The following is an 18,956-nucleotide window of genomic DNA, read 5'->3' on the forward strand; positions in this document are numbered from 1 at the left end:
TGGCCCAAAGTATCGCAGAAATCTGTAACGTGGTCCAGAACATCAGGGGTGGGGTTGGAGCATGTATTGCGATCAGATTGGCTCCTCTAAAAATCACTTTAATCCTATTGTAAAAGTCTGTCTATCACTGAATAGGTTAGCAAGCTATGTTTGATAGTGGCCAATTCACAGCACATCAAATGCAAAAGGAAAATCGGTGGGAACAGGAATTATATGCTTTATATTCTTCCACGTTTGTCAGATTGTCAAGGAGTTGGTGCCAAAAGGTAACTATTGGAAAGCCTGATTTTTCACAAAGCTACATCACTAAAAACAATAGCTTCTACCCAAAACACTGATAAAGCAAGTTCGGAGTGAGGTCTTCAATGTGCTGCAAGACTATAATATAGCCTGTAAGAAAGTCAGGCCACCCGCAGACATCAAGCAGTTGTGTTTAAAGGCATAACATAGAAATAAAAACATGTGATCCAAGAAAAATCATAAATACGATACAGGCCAGATCCTGAGCTGTTGTGAACTGATGTAGCTCCATGGACTTCAATGGAGCGAGGCCAATTTACACCATCTGAATATTCATTCAGTACATTTCCAGCTCCTCTCACGTCTCAAATAGTTCTGAGCTGATATAGTCTAGAACAGTGGTTCCCAAACTTTAACAGCCTGTGAACCCCTTTCACTAACACATCAAGTCTCGCGAACCCCGTCTTAAAAATGAATATTTCCAGGGTTTTTCTCCTTTACCTGAGTATAAATTATAAAAGCAGTGATCTTGGAAATATAAAATTTGTTTTTATGACATGCTTATTACACACTATTTAGTATTAATTATTATTTATCATAACAGTATTTTTATTATATTATGAAAATGGCAACATTCTTCCAAGATCTCCCTTTCATAGCTTGTATCACTTGGAATAAGCCTGTTATAAGACAAGGCTCCTATGTTTCATCAAGGAGTATCCGATGTGAAACAGCAGGAAGGGATTTAAGAAGCCAACTCAAAGAGTTCCTCCTACACAAGCATTCAGGTCTTGAATAGTCCAGGGAAACAGTGCACGTTACAACAAAGCTTAAACTTGTTCTTCATAATAATTTTAAAAACAATACTAGCTGCCTATTTAATTTTAAAAACAGCAAAAAATATTCACCTCCCTTTCCGTTTCTTATACGGAGTCTTGAAGTTTAAATCGCGTCAGTGTGATAGATATGTTTGCTTTGATCTCCTTAGCTCTTGGAAGTCCAGGGGCTCCAGGCTGCTGGCCCGTGCCGCCCGGAGTCCCTAGGGACAGCTCTGTCCATCATTAGGGATTTTTTTCTCCGAGAACCCCCTGTAGCATTTTGCGAACCCCCAGGGGTTCATGAACCCCAGTTTGGGAACCACTGGTCTAGAAGTAGTTTCAGCATATTCTCAGATTAGAGACATCATGGTCCAGCAGATAGGGCAGTGAACTGGAACTCAGTGGATGTAGGTGCTATTCTTGGCTCTGCCACTGACCTGCTCTGTGACCTTGAGCAAGTCACTTCTCCTGTTTGTGCCTGTTTGCCCTCCCACGCTTTTCTGTCTTAGATTTTAAGCTCACTGGGACAGGGACTGTATTTCTGATGGTTGTTCAGTGCCTGGCATAATGGGGTGTTAATGTCATTCAAATATTTTTAGAAAAACAATCTGTGTAAACAGAAAGCTTGTTTTCCCCTTGATTTTATATGCAGTCTTAAATTTCACTGGCAATATATTTTATTGTACATAGAACAATAAATCTATTGAGACATATTTCTCCATTTAAGATAGTCAAATAAATATTACCCTAGGTATGTCTGTGCAGTAACTAAGTGCTCAGAGAGTTCAAAAAAATCATTTCCTCGCGTTGCAAGAGAAGAGAGGAAATTCCCCATCTGTTCTACCTGACATCTTTATCAGCTTTTCTGACCTGCCCTTCGAGATTTCAGACCTGCAGCCCACCAGCCAGAATAGAGTGAACACTGCAGAACACGCCTGCTTCAGAGTTAAAGATCAACTGTTTGGCTGCCAAATCTGAATAGCTCTTGTCTGCATCACTGAAAAGCAATGAGGATGCTTCAGTAAGTATTCTACGTTGTTTAGGTAGATGAATAGTTGGAGCTGCTTTTCTGGCTTGTCCTCCATATGTATGCTGGCACTGCCACATAAATCTCAAAAGCCCACATGGCATACGCTATATGCTTCTCTCTTTATTCAACTAAGTAATTTTAGTACACTTCTGCTGTCTGAAACATGTACTCCATTAAGCTACAAAATTGATCCTAAATGACTGATAAATGCTTTGGAAAAAGAAGTTTTCTAGATGCCGCGCAATCATGGAGGACTCAATTTGAGTGACAATGTTGGAGGGTCTCATGCTGCCAGAATGAAAGCATCCTTGGAATTTCTAAACATTTTAAACGATAATTTCCTCATTCAAAAAGTGTTGCAGCCAACATGGGGGAAACTTTATCAGACCTTGTCCTAACAGATAAAGAAGAACTGATCACAGAACTAATAACTAACAGTAGTGTTGGTAATGTGCATGCAAAATAAAGTTGAGACCAGTATATATATATAGTGCTTTAATAGGGCCAATTTCACAAAGCTAAAAAAAAAAATCTAAATCATCTGGGAGGAAGAATTTAATCAGGAAAGTATGAGTGATAATTGGAAATCATTTAAAAATACTTTTAATAGATGCCCCCAAAGCCAGAATCTTACAACTGATGAGGAAGGCTGTGTTTGTTAAAAAGCTGGTCTAGTTTAGAGGGGAAGTGACGGCAGTTGTAAAAAAATATTAAAAAGAATATATACTGAATAGAAAAAAGGGGAACTTGATAGTGATGACTTTAAATCAGAAGTTAGGAATTGTAGAAAGTTGATAAGGGAAGCAAAGGGACATAAGGAGAAATCGATGGCCAGCAGAGTTAAGGACAATATGAAGGTGACTTTTAAATATATCAGGAAGAAAAAGAATTGGTCCATTACTAGATATAAATGAAATGGTAGAATTATCAAAAATAATGCAGAAAAGGCAGAAGTGTTTAATGAATATTCTGTATTTGGGGAAAAACAAATGATATAGTCTCATGCAGGGGACTAGTCTAGATGACCTCTCGAGATTCCTTACAGTCTTACACTTCTATGATTCTATGATATGAAGATAATAACTCTATTTCTATTCCACTATTATTTCTGGAAGATGTTAAACAGAAGTTACTATAATCAGACATTTTTAAATTAGCAGTTCCAGATAACTTGCATCGAAGAGTGTTTATAAAGCTGGCTGAGGAGCTTGCTGGACCACTAATGTTGATTTTCAATAAGCTTGAAGTACTGAGGAAGTTCCGAAGACTGGAAGAAAGTCTTATAGTGATAGACTCTACAAGCTTCATTTATTTAGCTTAACAAATAGAAGGTTAAAGGGTGACATGATTACAGTCTGTAAGTACCTACAAATATTTGATAATGGGCTCTTCAGTCTAGCAGAGAAAGGTGCAATGTGATCCAACAGCTGGAAGTTGAAGCTACACAAATTCAGAGAAGAAATAAAGTGTAAATTTTTAACAGTGACGGTAATTAACCATTGGAAAATTTACCAGGGTTGTGATGGATTCTCCATCATTGACCATTTTAAAATCCAGATTAGATTTTCTTTTCTAAAAGATGTGCTCTAGGAATTACTTTGGAGAAGTTCCCAATTGTCCCTTATGGAATAAGTGCATTGCAAAGCACATACTTACTGTGAACTCTCTATTTGCAATCTTAGAGTTATAGAGGGATGATGCTATAAGCAAAGGGTGATCATAAAGGGGCTTTTCACAACTGGGAACCAAAGAGCCATAGGTTTTACATCTGTCCCTAGACATGCCATATCACCTCATTGATTTCATTCTGGTGATGCAGGTTTCAAATGATGGTGGAATTTGGTCCATAGCTTTTTGCCCAAGATTGTTAAGAAGCAGAATTTTATAGCAGGGTAAAAAACATCTCTATAACATCCTGCAGATCCCCACAAAAGCAGACCTGGAATAATAAAAGTGGCTGAGTAAAACAGCCTCAGCATTGTCTCCAGGTCAGTTATTGATTACTAGGAAATCAGCCTTTTCCTTCCTTTAAAGTACATTTTGAGAATCCCAGCACAACATCATGCACTACACATTCATGTATAAAACAGCAGGACTCGAATCGTATCCCTAGACCTGGGGCCCCGCAAAGCTATTCCGAAAGCTTGGTTCCCTCTAACTTCATTAAGATCTATATTTTCTACACTGTAAAAGAACACCTGCTTCTGGGGATAATCTCCAAAGATGGGCTGCGCTAGTCACAGATCAACAGGAGACGTAGCTCATGTCCCGGATCCTTTCTACTGTACTAAGCTCTCTCGGTCGCTTTTGTATATTGAAATCTCTTGATGAACTCCTTTTACCCCTCTGCTTTTTATGGCAACACTCCATTCTCTAGCACTTTAATTACTACAGTGCTACATAACTCCATTTAGGGCTTAGACACAACTATGATGGAAAGCAAGCCATTATGTCTCCTTTTATGGATCCCAGCACTCTTTATGGACACCCCCCACCCCATAACTTAATTCAAGTTCTTTCCTCTCTGTCGTCCTACTCTCTCCTGCTCCATCTCAAAGATGGGATGCTATGTTATGCTCCACGTCTTCTGTAATACAGTTAACTGTGCAGTGGTTGTAACCTAAAGCCACGAGTGTGTTGCTTAATTGGAAAACGGGGTGCATCTAAATAAAAAGCACAGAAGGCGTGGAAAGAAAGTTGGCATATACAGAGTAAATGCAGAACTCCACTAAGCTGCAGGGAGACACAACTGAACGATGTGGGCCTAATTCTGCTCTTCCATATGATTGCACAACTCCCCTGGGCCGGAGCGCGAGCGGCACGATGCATCTGAGGGCCTTTTGTGCATGGTTCATCACAATGTTACATTGTTAAAACACTGACATCATCCTGTAACTTCTGTGCATTGTATTCTTTTGCAGCCCTCTCCCAGTCTCTCACCCTCGACCTTCCCTCCTTATCTCACCAGAACTCTCTGTTCCCAGTTACTCTTCCAAATCAACTTCTTTCAAAGCCTATTGTACTCCTGTGTCTTCCTGCTATGTGTGTGTTCCCTATAAAAAGAGAGGGAGATGGAAAATGAGAAATAGCTGTGAAATTTTAAAAAGACATAAGCAGAGAAAAAAATATCAAACACAGATAGGCTGATTCCCTGCCACATACCCCTAAGGCATCCAGAAATTGATTGGGATCTGAGACCACAGAGCACCTCTGCAGGACTTATGCGGGGGACTTCCAAATGTACAGAAAGGTAAAGAAGTCTCCGCATCTTATACAAGCTTGTGAGGGCCAGATCCTCAAGCTACACTGGTGCTGAAACTGGTGCAGCTGGGAGTGAGGAGCATCATTGGCTTTATGCTTCCACCCACCCTGGTACATGGCTCTTTTGAGTTGCACCCAGCTGCCATAGTGCTCAATGGGCTGCACCAGCAGCCAAGAAAATTTTGAGTGCAAGTACTCCAGCCATGCCCCTTCTACCTGGGCCATGCCCCCAGCACCTCCCTCCCCCTATACAAGAAGCTCTGAGTAGCAGGGGGCTTTGGGTCAGTATATCCACCTCTATGCCATCTGGGGATTCCCCTTTAGCAGAATGCCCAAGTAACTGGCTTTCTGGCTATGGATCAGAGCAGCCAGAGGCGACGGGGGCAAGGATCTGGCCCTGGGTATCCACATATGCATTTGCAGTCTTGGACCTAACAGTTCCATCTGTTTTGCAGAGATTTTCAGCTCTGCGGGCTGAGTTCCGTTGATTAACGTTGAGTTCCTGTAAAAAAAAAGAACATTTACTGCAGGGCAGGTGGAATTTTACAGAAGAACTGTTTGGTGAAATTATTGCAGGATTCTAACTGAAAGCTCCACCTGAGAATTAATGGTAATGGCCTCCCTCTTAGCCAGTCTTCTCCACTTATTCCTGCCACAGAAGTAGTATCACCTCACACTAAAGAAACTCTTATGGGGAATGGGTCAATAGAAAATCTCTGGCCTGCACTAATATATTTCAGCACCAAAGAGGCAAAAAAAGTAGCAATTAAGCACAGCACAATTTGAATAATTCAATAGTTAATTTGACCCGCCAGCTTTCAGGCTATTTTTTACCTCCTACAAGACTGTACTCAGTCTCCTGGGAGAGTTATGCTGCAAAAGCCTACACCATGGTGCAGTCCAATATAATGGAAAACACCATGCACAAAGGGAATAAATACTATTTAAAGGGAAATATTTTTATTTTCTGAAAGTGATGGGCCACCTATGCTTAATAAATGTGATTTGCTATGAATCAACCTGCCGAGTCACTGTGCAGAAGGTAAACCAGCCCTGTGCTGGCGAGATCACGATAAGCGATTAAAGATGGTCTATGCTGAGTTTTTCAGTCATGAGTTCGCATGGAATGTTCACCTTTATCAGTCAGTGACTCAATCCACTGGGACTCTTTGGTTCCATTCAAAACCAGTCATTAGAACAACAACTCATCTTTAATGGTGTTTGATTTACTCCACAGTACAGCAACACTGATTCACCACAACCCAGTAGTTCGATGCAGCCCTGAGCAATAATGATACAGAGACGGAGGGATGGGCTTGTAGTTAAGCCACTGGATTGGGATTCAAGAGGTGTGGGTCCAATTCCCAGCTCTGCCACAGATTTTCTGTGCGAATCTGAGTTCGTCACAATTTCCCAGTTCTCCTATTGGAACTTCCTGGGATGCTGTGTGAATATATTCACGGATATCTGTGAGGAGCTTAGACACTGGAGTGGTGATCAGAATGGAAAAGTCCATAAGCAACAACTGACTGTGAAGAGCTGAAGGTTTTCAGATCTTCCAGCTGACTCTGTAGCTGGAAACATGGATATTACTGCTGTGACCCAGGAATGCATCAACCTGCACTGCTCTCTCAGAGAAGCTTAGTGGTCACTCAACAGCCTCAGAGAGAAACTGAACCTTCTGTTGTTTCAGGTTGGCTCAACACTAATAACAATAATAACCTATCAACTCAAGGATAACTTGAATATGTAATTATTTTCAGTTCCTCCAGAAAGACTGTAGATTCAAAAAGTAGTTGTCAATGGTTCACTGTCAAACTGGGAGGACATACCGAGTGGAGTACCACAGGGGTCAGTCCTGGGTCCGATACGATTCAAGACTTTCATTAATGACCTGGATAACGGAGTGGAGAGCATACTTCTAAAATCTGCAAGTGATACCAAGCTGGGAGGTACTGCAAGCATTTTTGGAGAACAGGATTAGAATTCAAAAGGATCTTGACAAATTGGAGAATTGGTCTGAATTCAATAAGATTAAATTCAGTAAAGACGAGCAAAGTACATTTAGGAAGAAAAAAGCAAATGCATAATTACAATATGGAGAATAACTGGCTAGGTGTTCATGCTGCTAAAAGGGAACTGGGGGTGTAACAGATCACAAATTGAAAATGAATCTACAATGTTGTGAAAAAGGCTAATATCATTCTGGGGTGTAAGACACGGGAGGTAATTGTCCCACTCTACTCGGCACTTGTGAGGCCTCGGCTGGAATAATGTGTCCAATTGTGGGCACCACATTTTCGGAAGGATGTGGATAAAATTGGAAAGAGTTTAGAGGAGAGCAACAAAAATGATAAAAGGTTTAGAAAACCAGATCTATAAAGAAAGGTTAAAAAAAACTGGGAATGTTTAGTCTTTAGAAAAGAAGATTGAGGGGGAACCTGATAACAGTTTTCAAATATGTTAAGGGCTGTTATAAAGAGAACAGTGATCTGATCAATTGTTCTCTATGTCCACTGAAGGTAGGACAAGAAGTAATCAGCTTAATCCACAGCAAGCAAGATTTAGGTTAGATATTAGGAAAAGCTTTCTAACTATAAGGGTAGTTAAGCTCTGGACAGGGCCGGCTCCAGACCCCAGCGTGCCAAGCGCGCGCTTGGGGCGGCATGCCGCGGGGGCGCGCTTTGCCTGTCGCCGGGAGGGCGGCAGGCGGCTCCGGTGGACCTCCCGCAGGCGTGTCTGCGGAGGGTCCGCTGGTCCCGCGGCTCCAGTGGACCTTCCGCAGGCGTGCCTGCGGATGCGCCACCGGAGCCGCGGGACCAGCGGACCCTCCGCAGGCACGTCTGCAAGAGGTCCCCCGGAGCTGTGGGACCGGCGACCACCAGAGCGCCCCCCGCGGCACGCCGCCGTGCTTGGGGCGGCGAAATTCCTAGAGTTGCCCCTGGCTCTGGAACAGGCTTCTGTGGGAAGTTGTAGAATCCGCATCACTGGAGGTTTTGAAGAACAGGTTGGACAAACACCTGTCAGGATGTCTAAGCTTACTTGGTCCTGCCTCAGCACAGGGGGCTTGATCAGATGACCTTTCAAGGTCCCTACATTTCCATAATTCTATGATGTTTGCAAATGCAGTAACCACATACTGTACAGACCCGATAGTGAGAATGAAGATGTAAAAAAGGCCCAGAGGCAAATAACACTGCTCTGTTTTAAGGCCAAATATTCATTTCACGCACTAATATCATCAATGACTTGCTTTCCTTTAAAATACACACCACCACTTCATTTTCATTTTGTTTGATTAGGGAAAGTGTTTAAACATATGAGATCATTTATGTTCAATATCCAAGTCACAGTCTCATCATCTCTCTCCTGATTAATATAAAAGACTTGCCTTCCAAATCACTGGCTATCTCAGCTGAATCAAACTGTGACTCTCACCTCTGCTCTATTTTGATGACATTCAGGGACCAACCTGGGGTGATTAAGTCCTAGTGTACATTTACTATCTCAGTCTTGCATCCTCAGAGTGTCAACAGAAGAGACTGCAATTTACTTAACCCTCGCCAAAAATGTTGACGTTCCCTCAAAAAAAAATCTGTCCACATAACTTCAGTCTCTTTTCCTTTCAGTGCTATTCTGTTAATGTTATGCTGGACCATTTAGCAGCCAGTTGCCATGTCCTTGTGTCTACTGAGGACATGATGGACTGTTTCATAACATGTACTGTAGCACGGCTTGATTAATAAGCCAGAGAAACACACAAGGGGTCAGTTCCTCAGCTGGTGTAAATCACTGTTGCTCCACTGAAGCTATTTACATCTACTGAAGACTGAGCCAGAATGGGGACAATAACACAGGGTAAAGTTGGGAAGGGAAAAGAAGTCCAATGGAGAATAAATTAAAAGAAACCTTAGTTTCCTGAAATGGAAAGCAGCAATATGTCTCCAACAACTAGATGAAGAGAGATCCGGGAGGATCATCAGACTTCTAAATATTTGCCCCAGATTGTTCTCCACAATTCTGAAACCTCTGGCCATATTCACATTGATTTATGCTGGCAGGGCTGCCCGGGGGGAATGGGGGGGGAGTGAGGCAATTTGCCCCAGGCCCCGGGCCCCACAGGGGCCCCCACGAGAATATAGTATTCTATAGTATTGCAACTTTTTTTTATGGAAGGGGCCCCCGAAATTGCTTTGCCCCAGGCCCCCTGAATCCTCTGGGCGGCCCTGTATGCTGGAGCAATTTCACTGAAGTCAAGAGACCTGCACCCACTTCCACCAAGGCTGAACCTGGCCCTTCATCACTAAGGGGCAATTTCGTACTTTTTTTCCCCTTTATGTTCTCACTGTGGTGGGTTTCTTTACATTTGTGCACCAGTCTATCTCCCAAAGTGATACTTGGAAGACTCTCCTTTGCCAGTCACAAGCAGACTGCATTACAGCCACACCACTCGCTGGTTACACCCCAAACTGAGCACAAAGCCGGAGCTTTTTTCCACAGGAAAAGCCACGTTTTCTGTTCAGTCACCTCAAAAAGACAAGATATGCAGGTCTCAATGGAAACAACTCACGTGCCATCTGAGCATATTATTATAGATTTGCAATCTGGAAAAAGTAGTTCCTACAGGACCAGAACCTTAATGAGAGAATGTAGATGGAGTAGTGCCTTGCTCTGAGATTTAGGATTGAATCCCAGGGCTGGAATCTTCCATTCCTTGTCCTGATAAGGGGTGGGAGTAACACACCAAGTACTTAACAGTAACTTCATTTGAAAAATGAAGCAGGAAGATAGACTGACAGAAGCTCCTTTAAGTCCGTATCGGCTGGAATGGGAAAAGCAAGCGGAGTGGCTACTACATCAGTGGCGGAGATGGTTGTAGACACGCCCATGATTTGAAGGGGAGAGGGAATAGGAGTAAGATAAAGTGGCAGTGTTGTTGCCCTCCACTTGTGCCTCTGAAGCAAAGGGATACATTATCCTTTTGATGTGTGTTTGCTACTCTGATTGCTTTCGACTCTGCAGCGACTGCCTGAGCAGAGCTCTCACAAAGGGGGGCAATGATCTCAAAGTAGCTGCAGATTCAGGCTGAGTGGTAATCACGGGAGTTGAGCATGTGCTGAGAGGAGCGCATACCAGAATGGGGCCGCTGGTCCATAGAGGCTTTTAAATAGTATACGCACAGTAGGGTGACCAGATCACAACCCTAAAATATCGGGACACATTGGGGTGCCGTCAGCCCCGCACACAGTCCCGCTCCTCCCAGGCTCCACCCCCACTCTGCCCCACGTTCTGCCCCCTCCCCATTCAGCCCCGCCTTGCACCCTTTCTCATCCCCCGCTGGCTTGCTGCGTCCCTCCTCAGTCCCCCACCCACCGCTCGCCTCCTCATCCCGCCCGCCCGCCGCTCACTCGCCTTTTCACCCTCCCCAACCTCCACTCACCCCGACGGCGCCAACTTCCCCTCTGCTGGGTAGGTGCTTGCCCACCTCCCGCCTCTTCCGGCCCAAGCATCCGCCCCCATTCCACCCCTTTCCCCCAAGTCCTCGCCCCTGCCCTGCCTCTTCTCCACCTCCTCCCCTGAGCGCACAGCGTCCCCGCTCCTCCCCCCTCCCCCCCGGAAAGCACTAAGTGCCACCAAACAGCTGTTAGGCGGCGGGAAGCGCTGGGAGGGGGAGGAGCAGGGATGCAGCATGCTGGTGGGAGCTGGTGGGAGCGGGGAGAAGGAGGCATGGAGGGGGGAGCTTGGCTGCAATTTTTCCCTCCCCTCCCCTTTGGCTGCCTCCCTCCCACTCGCCTCCTTAGCTGAATATCGGGACAAATGGCGTCCCGATCGTACATTGATCGGGATGCGGAACAAAGGATTAAATATCAGGACAGTCCCGATTTTATCGGGACATCTGGTCACCTTAAGACAGTCTCATTTACGGTATTAGGTTCTGCCCATGCTGACCTTGGTCCTCCATGACGTTGCTACAAAACAACAAGCTTTAAGAAAACAACAACAACCCCCTCTTACTGGGTAGTTACTCCACCTAGCTTTTACACAGCCGTTTACAGCAGTAGATCTCAAAGTCCTCACAAAGGAGATCAGCACCATTTTCCTCGCTGTATGGAAAGGGAAACGGCGGCTCAGATATGCTAAGTGCCAGGACCAGAACCCAGGCCTCTGCCCTGTTCAGCAGCCAACATGGCCTCCCACTGACAACCAAGATCACTTGACGTGACACTGTGTATCTGCTGGTTAAAAAACAAAGCATGAGCTAGTCTAACGTTGTTACCGCAGGCACAGGAATCGCTCTCCGTGTAATTGTAGTGTCTGGTGTGAAATAGTCCAAGAAAAGTCCCATCAGCTGCAGTGCGACAGAGCTTATTTTATCGCAGCTTTTATTTTATAAAGACTTGCGAGACGCAAACGTATCAACAAAAATAACTGCCCCCAAAATCTACAGGGCGGTTGCAGTCAAGCGTCTCCCAGAGGATACTCCTTGGCTATACCTAGAGCTACTTTTTGGGTATTGTTTTTTTTTAAACTTCCTCCCAGACCCTCAAAACACAAACACTTAACCGCACAGTGGTGTTTCCTAATAAAAAATTAGTTCCTTCTTGTTGTTGTTTTTTTGGAAAGACATTCACTCTATATGTCCCAGCTGTCCTTTCTCAGCTGAGTCCATTCATAACCTACTTCCAGCAGTGCTACCTATTGGGAAATTCATTAACATGTGGATTATTTTCTTAATAAACTCATTCCTGTTGCCAATTTGTGTTCTTTTAAAAGAAATACACTGTAAGGTTCAGCGCAACTTATGCCAAAATAGTGTTTTCTGCTCTTGTGCTCTCTCTGTTGGTTCTTCAGGAGTTATACCACAACAGATATTGGTGTAATCTGGCTTGATCCCACTGAAGCGCATGGAGCTTCAAAGATTTACCCCACCTGAGAATCTAGCCCATTAAACTCAGAGCTATGCTCACATCATCAGAGTTGCTGGTTTGGAAAACAAACAAAAAGAGGCATACTGATTTCTAGATGCATTAGAAACACAGGAAATAATTCCCCCAAAATGTAAATGCAAGAAAATATATAGAAAAAAAATCATGTTTATATTCAAGCTTCTAGAAGGAAATTACAAACAATGGAGAGTAAACAAAACACAATGAAATGAAAGCACTCGACAATCTATTTTTAAAATGTCCTTGAGCACAGAACTTGCTTAATGGTTTTTCACCATTTGCTCACTTCAGGGATCTCAGATTGATTTCCATGCAAATTGTTTCCCTGTACGTTGAACTGCATAGGAGCTAGAATGACAGTCCTTAATGGATCTGGCAGCCACTGCAGGAGACTTCAACACTCTGTAACGTTGCAACAACCAAGAACGTTATTCAAATTAAACTGCTAATGCTCCCAAGCCTAGAGCGAGCTCATCACTGGAATTCTTTGGCTCTCGTCACTGAGAAAATCTCATTTACAAGCTTTGGGAAGTAGCGTGCAGTGTAATAGCGCTGCTGTTTGCACTGCAGCATACTCTCCCTGTGGGAAATCCCTCATGTAAAGACATCCATGTTGCCATCAAAATGCCTTACCAGCCAGTGTTGAACTCAACATGAGCATCGAAGAAACCAACGATGGGAGAAGTTGCTGCTTTCCAGCCTTGGATTCTGGCTCGAATCAGTCCTTCCCGTTTGTTATTGCGTACTATCTTCACCAGGCCTGGGTATCTCTTATTGACATACTGGTCCAGATTAAACTTCAGCTCAACTGTAAAAAAGACACACACATGCTCTCAAAAGAGATTTCCACTGAGAATATATACTCACCACATATTATTTTATTTAAATATGATTTACCCTGGAACAAACATTTTTAAGCCCATGGACACAAAAATAATTCTGAGGCTGAGACTTTCCCAAACAATTGGCCTTATTCCGAGGGGTGCTAGGCATGTGCAGCTTCCACTGATGTACATGGGCCCAGTTCTAAGGTCTTGGCTTGGCCCAAATTCTGTTCTGAGTTATAGTGATGTAAACCCAGAGTAATCCCATGCAAATCAATGGTGTTACTCTGGACTAAGATCAGATTTTATACACTGACTTTTACAGGCATTTTGCCTAAATAAGACCCTCAGTATTGGGCCACTTGGGAATTTGCAGATGACTCAGCACTGCTCAGGATTTTCTCCAATGTTTAGAGAACATCGAGTTTCAATTAGTTTCAAAATAACGATTACTGTGCAAGTCCCCAAACAACTTCTGACAGTCTCTGTGAGCCTGATTCTGATCACCCACCGGCGCAACTCAATTGTCATCAGTGTTGTTACTCTTGATTTACACCAGTCAACAAGAGTCTTTCCATTGACTTCAATGGGCTTTAGATTGGGCCTTAAGAAAGATCAGAAGCAGGCCCCGAGTTTAAGGGTTTGCACTTAAACGTAATTCAGAAGCCCTCTCCCCCAAACCATCCTCTTAAAATGGAATCTGATACTGTATATCTAAACAGTCCCCTTCCCATCTGTGTCACTTTCCACTCATTCACCTACATGTGATTCAGAACTCATAAGCCATGCTACTCGCCTTCACTTCAATACATTTATAAATGGATTAATTATGAATAAAGAGCTTTGTACTTTAAAAAGTTCAGCCTGGTCTATTATTATTACTACACTACATTTTATTTACCATACTTTCTTTTTTTAAATGCTAGATAAACTTGTAGTGGCTTATGTGATATTAGAGTCCTCCATTCTCATGGCTTATGTTAGAGATAGGAACAATTTCCAGACAGATCAAAGGATCTGGTTAATCTTCAGCAGTGGAGACTAGCCACAAAAGCTGCCTCAGCGACACTGGGTCAGATTCTGCTCTGTTATATTCATGTAAATCCCGAGTAACTCCACTAAATGATTCTATACCTACATTGGTATAACTGAGAGCAGAATCTGATCAAGTACTTCCAGGTCTTTTTTTTTTTTTTTTTTTGGTTTCTCTTTTGAGGTTCCTGAGAAAGAGAAGTATCTGAATACAGGAAGGTTCAAATTGCTGGGCTTTCAAGAAAATGCGACACTTGAGATCTTATTCTAAGTGGAGCTATCTTAAGATGTGATATGCATCCTAGAGCTTGAAATAAGCAGAAAATACCTAAAACATAACAGAAAAATGCACTGTTTGCTGATTTAAACTCTTCTAATCTATTAAGAGAGCTACTAACCTACTTAAGCCATAATGACTGTTTACACCTCAAATATCATGCTGACCTACATTTTGAATTCTAAGAAATTATATTAGTTAACACACATGCTATTTTTGTATTAGTTAATTATATTACTTTACTGTTAGACTGGCTTTGTACGTATTCTTGTAGTATGATTCTTGCACTCCAATTACTAGCTGTTGAGTACCAAAAAAAATAAAAGTTTCAGAACTGGAATCAGATCTCAGTTACACCAAGGTAAACTGGGAACAATTCCATTCATTTCACCGGAATTGTGTCCAATTTATCCCAGTGTAAATGAAAACAGAATATAACCTTAAAGAGAGTCAGCAACTCTGAATTCCTTTGTAAGTATAATTGCTTTATTTAATCTTCTGAGCTAATAATCGACACATTGTCCTGAATCTGGAAGTTTGGGGGATCAAATAAACTGTCTGATCCTTTTTTTTTTTTTAAATAGACAACTTTGGTGAAGGTTTATTTTCTATCAAGAATTTTATGCAAGAGACTTAAATATATTAAGTTCTACTGTACGGCCTCACTCATGTTAGTTAAGTTGTTACACACGTGAGTCAATGGGACTTTGCACATGAGTAGCTTCTTGCCAGCGTGACTGAGTTTTGTATACCTGGAGTCGCTGGGCCAGCTCCACCACTGACGCAAACTGGATCATAGCTAAGGGATTTACATCCTCTGAGGATCTGGGCCATTATTTATAAAACTGTAGTTAGGTTTCTGACATTCCTCCTCTCAGCTATTTCAGATGTGTTCAGATTAGGCTTGTTCCATTCAAACTTTGGAAAAGTACATTTAAATGAGAAGTAACTAAATTATTTCAATTTACAATTTAATCTCATTACAAAACACAGGATAAAACACTTAAGAGATAAAAAGCAGGTGTTAATGACATTCACCGTTATCACTGTTGTCATCCACCAGAATGATCTCCTTGAGCAAATGGGATGGGGTATGGTTCACAACACTGTGCACTGAGCGCAAGATGACAGACAGAGCCTCGTTTACAAAAATAAAGACCACCGAGATCTGGGGCAGGTCATCGGAATAGATCATCTGTTTGCACCTGGAGAGAACAAGGTGAGAACTAGAACCCAGTAAGAGACAGATATTAAACATGCAGAAGATTGGATTTCATCTCTCTCCTCCCCAGCATTTGAACACAAAGTACTTGTTCATTCTGAGCTATTGTAATGAACGGCATTCCCCAGGTACACACCATTTGGGTACGAATGAAGACCATTTTAGCCCTGAAGAAAAATCACCTAGTTAAGTGCTGCTAACATTTAATCACCTTAATGACAACAGAACCATATATTTGCATATGCCTGCACGTAGGCAGAAGTGGTAGAGGATTTTAGCTGCAGCAAGGTTAAAATTATCTCATACAAAATGAAATGCTGTACAATTTATATGTTTTACTCAGACTCCAGAAACAGGTGAAAACAAGACATTAAGGACCATGGCTCACTTCTGCTTATGAAGTCAATTGACTTAAAAGAAATTTGGCTCAAGCCCCATATTTTACTGGCCTAAAAGTAGATCTCAAAATTATACCCAATATTTTTCATGTGAACCCCATTTATACCCAAGCTAGCACCATATTTTCCCATGCAAACAAGAATTTGCACCCACAAATGTTATTTGTGCAGCTGTCCAGCTTGCAAACAAATGGATGTATTTACAAAACTTATCTCCTCAATTTGTGAGACCATATTTACAAATCAGTCCCTAAATGAAGTTTTGGATAAAGCAAAGAAAGCCTGGAATAAATACTGGTTCATTCCTGCCCTCCACAGACCATTCTCTCATTTCCTCTGCAGTTGCTATGCTCATTTTTATAGACTACTGAGACCTACGTTGTGGATTAATTGTCTACACCAGCACAGTGAATTCAATGCAAGACAAGGTTATTGCTGTGAATTAAACTCGTTGCTTCTGTTGAAAATACAGAAATAAAGTACTTTGGTGGGATCGGAAAACGTGAATTTTTGCAAAAGGTGCGAAACCTCTCCCACGCCTACTTGAAAATACGTGCTAGCTCAGCTGCTCTGCTGCATGAGTTCCCTAAGGCACACTCTTCTGAGCATTGTGAGCTCCCTTTTTGTGCATTGGTCTCAGCGATGAGGTCAGTCAGAGAAGAAAACAAAAGTGCATCTAATACAGTGCAAGAAATGCAACAAAATACAATGCTTCCAAAGCCTTAAAGTCAAAAGGAACAAATACTCATTCATATGCCCACCCTATGCAAACAGGCGGGTTTGACAGTGATTATTGGGAGTTATCAGGTGGCAGCATTGCAAATGGCCTTTAGGTCTCTTTATCTGAATGGATCGGTATTGGAACTTGGAAAAATAATTATTAGCAGCTGTGATAGAGTGTTGGGTTTTTTTAAACAGCTGAGCACCATATCACTAATGAAGTCTGTCCTCCCTGCCTACATCTGTTCTGCCCTAGTACCTCTCTCGCTCTCTAAGGTGTGGGTGCTTCACACAGCAGGTGAGCGGCGCAGCCAGGAAGAGCGTCTATGTCTCCCAGTCAGCGCCCCTTCTGCGGTACCATTCTGCCTCATTTTACTGAAAATCTCTCCCGCTAACATAGACATGAACTTAAAAAATGACCTACATGTTCTCACAGCCAAAATTCACTCGCAATTATCACAGCAATTACGGAGCCTATCCTCTAAAATACGGCTAATGATACCATAGGAAATGACTTTTCCTGCTCTTGTCAAACTTTTTGACCTCTTTGCTCATCACTTCAGCATAATGATGACTTCTTTCTCCACCATTAGCAGTTAGTTTTTTGGGGATGACAATGGTTTGACTGCTGGGTAACCTCTGGAAATCTGTTATGAATTTAAAAAATGAGCCGTTACTCATAATTTCTACTCATCCCAACTCTATTTTCTGTGAGACTGGGTGGCCGGGTCATCGATTACAGTGTTACCACAGGTTTCAGAGTAGCAGCCGTGTTAGTCTGTATCCGTAAAAAGAACAGGAGTACTTGTGGCACCTTAGGCCTGGTCTACACTACGGGGGTGGGTGGGGGGGGTTGGAACTAAGGTACGCAACTTCAGCTACGCGAATAGCGTAGCTGAAGTCGAACTACCTTAGTTCGAATTTCCTACCTGTCCAGACGCCGCGGAATCTAACTCCGCGGCTCCCCTGTCGACTCCGCCACCGCCGTTCGCGGTGGTGGAGTTCCGGAGTCGACGGGAGCGCGTTCGGAGTTCGAACTATCGCGTCTAGATTAGACGCGATAGTTCGAACTCCGAGCAGTCGAACTCTCCGCGTCAACCCGGTGGGTAAGTATGGACCTACCCTTAGAGACTAACAAATTTATATGCTGAAATAAATTTGTTAATCTCTAAGGTGCCACAAGTACTCCTGTTAGTGTTACCACAGCTACTTATAGCCCACATGCCAGTGATCTGTGCTATAAAGACCACTGAGCATAGCTTTTGTGTAAGCAGCAATCTGGTGTTGTCTAAAAGTAACTTGGACAAGAGCAGAGTATTGCAAGAGCTTTGAAAGTTCTACTAGTTAAAGCTGCCTTTCTTCGGGCCCAGTTCTCCTTTCACTTATACCAACATGTATCAGAAGTCAATCAGGATCATTATTTTAAAATGCAGCAGCACGCAGGGTCGCCAGATGAAAAGTATGGAATATGCTGGATTTCCCACTATGGGGCATGGGATCCTGCACGCACCTTGAAGGGTTTCACGGGGTATTCAGTGAAAGCATGCAATAGAATAGCAGGACCTGTAAATAAAGGTATCATGGGTCTGATTCTGATCTTGTTTACACTGCTCCCAAATCAAGAGCAACTCCAGAATCAATTGGGTTATACAGGTGTCATGCTCATGTGAGATCCAAATTAGGCCAAAAGTTCCTGATACAGGAGTAACTATGCCAGTGAGATGATGTAATGCTAGCTTGAGAGTGATTATATGTTAATACCTGTGTTAAGCCTCTGAGCAGATTCAATGAGACCTAGGTGTTTCATAAACCTTAAGTAGAGTAGGACTGAGCTGAGTGGCTTAGAGAGAAAAGATGGTGCAGTGGTTAGGGCATTAACTTAGTATGTGGGAGAGCTGGATTTAATTCTTTGCTCCGCCACTGGGTTCCTATGTGTCTTTAGGCAAATCACTTAGCCTCTCTGTGCCTCAGTTCTGTAAAATGGGGATAATAGCACTTATGAGGTGCTCAGATACCACAGAAACAGGGCCATAAAAGTACAGTAAATAGAGTGCTCATGAAAGTAAACTAAAAAGAGCTGTTTCTTCCCTCTGTGCCAGGCCCAAAGGTTTACTGAAGATTACACAGCATCCAAAGTTATACTGGCCCTGAAATGGAGCAATTACTTCCCCAAAGCCCAGTGGGTAA

General features: G+C 42.7%; 1 protein-coding gene across 6 annotated transcripts in view; it reads right to left on the reverse strand.

Moving 5' to 3' along the window:
- GALNT9 (polypeptide N-acetylgalactosaminyltransferase 9) overlaps positions 1–18,956 on the reverse strand; it is a 684,555-nt gene that overhangs the window by 122,819 nt on the left and 542,780 nt on the right. For 5 of the 6 annotated variants that reach the window (XM_044990515.1, XM_044990516.1, XM_044990514.1 and 2 more), the window contains 2 exons: positions 15,468–15,634; positions 12,930–13,104 (listed from right to left, as the gene is read on the reverse strand). The exons of the other annotated variant lie outside the window; for it this stretch is intronic. In XM_044990515.1, the coding sequence (XP_044846450.1) occupies positions 12,930–13,104; positions 15,468–15,634 (342 nt within the window). The remainder of the gene's footprint in view (positions 1–12,929; positions 13,105–15,467; positions 15,635–18,956) is intronic. 6 annotated transcript variants of the gene reach the window in all.

This window comes from Mauremys mutica, chromosome 16 (assembly GCF_020497125.1).
Source record: "Mauremys mutica isolate MM-2020 ecotype Southern chromosome 16, ASM2049712v1, whole genome shotgun sequence".
NCBI classification, from domain to species: domain Eukaryota; kingdom Metazoa; phylum Chordata; order Testudines; family Geoemydidae; genus Mauremys; species Mauremys mutica.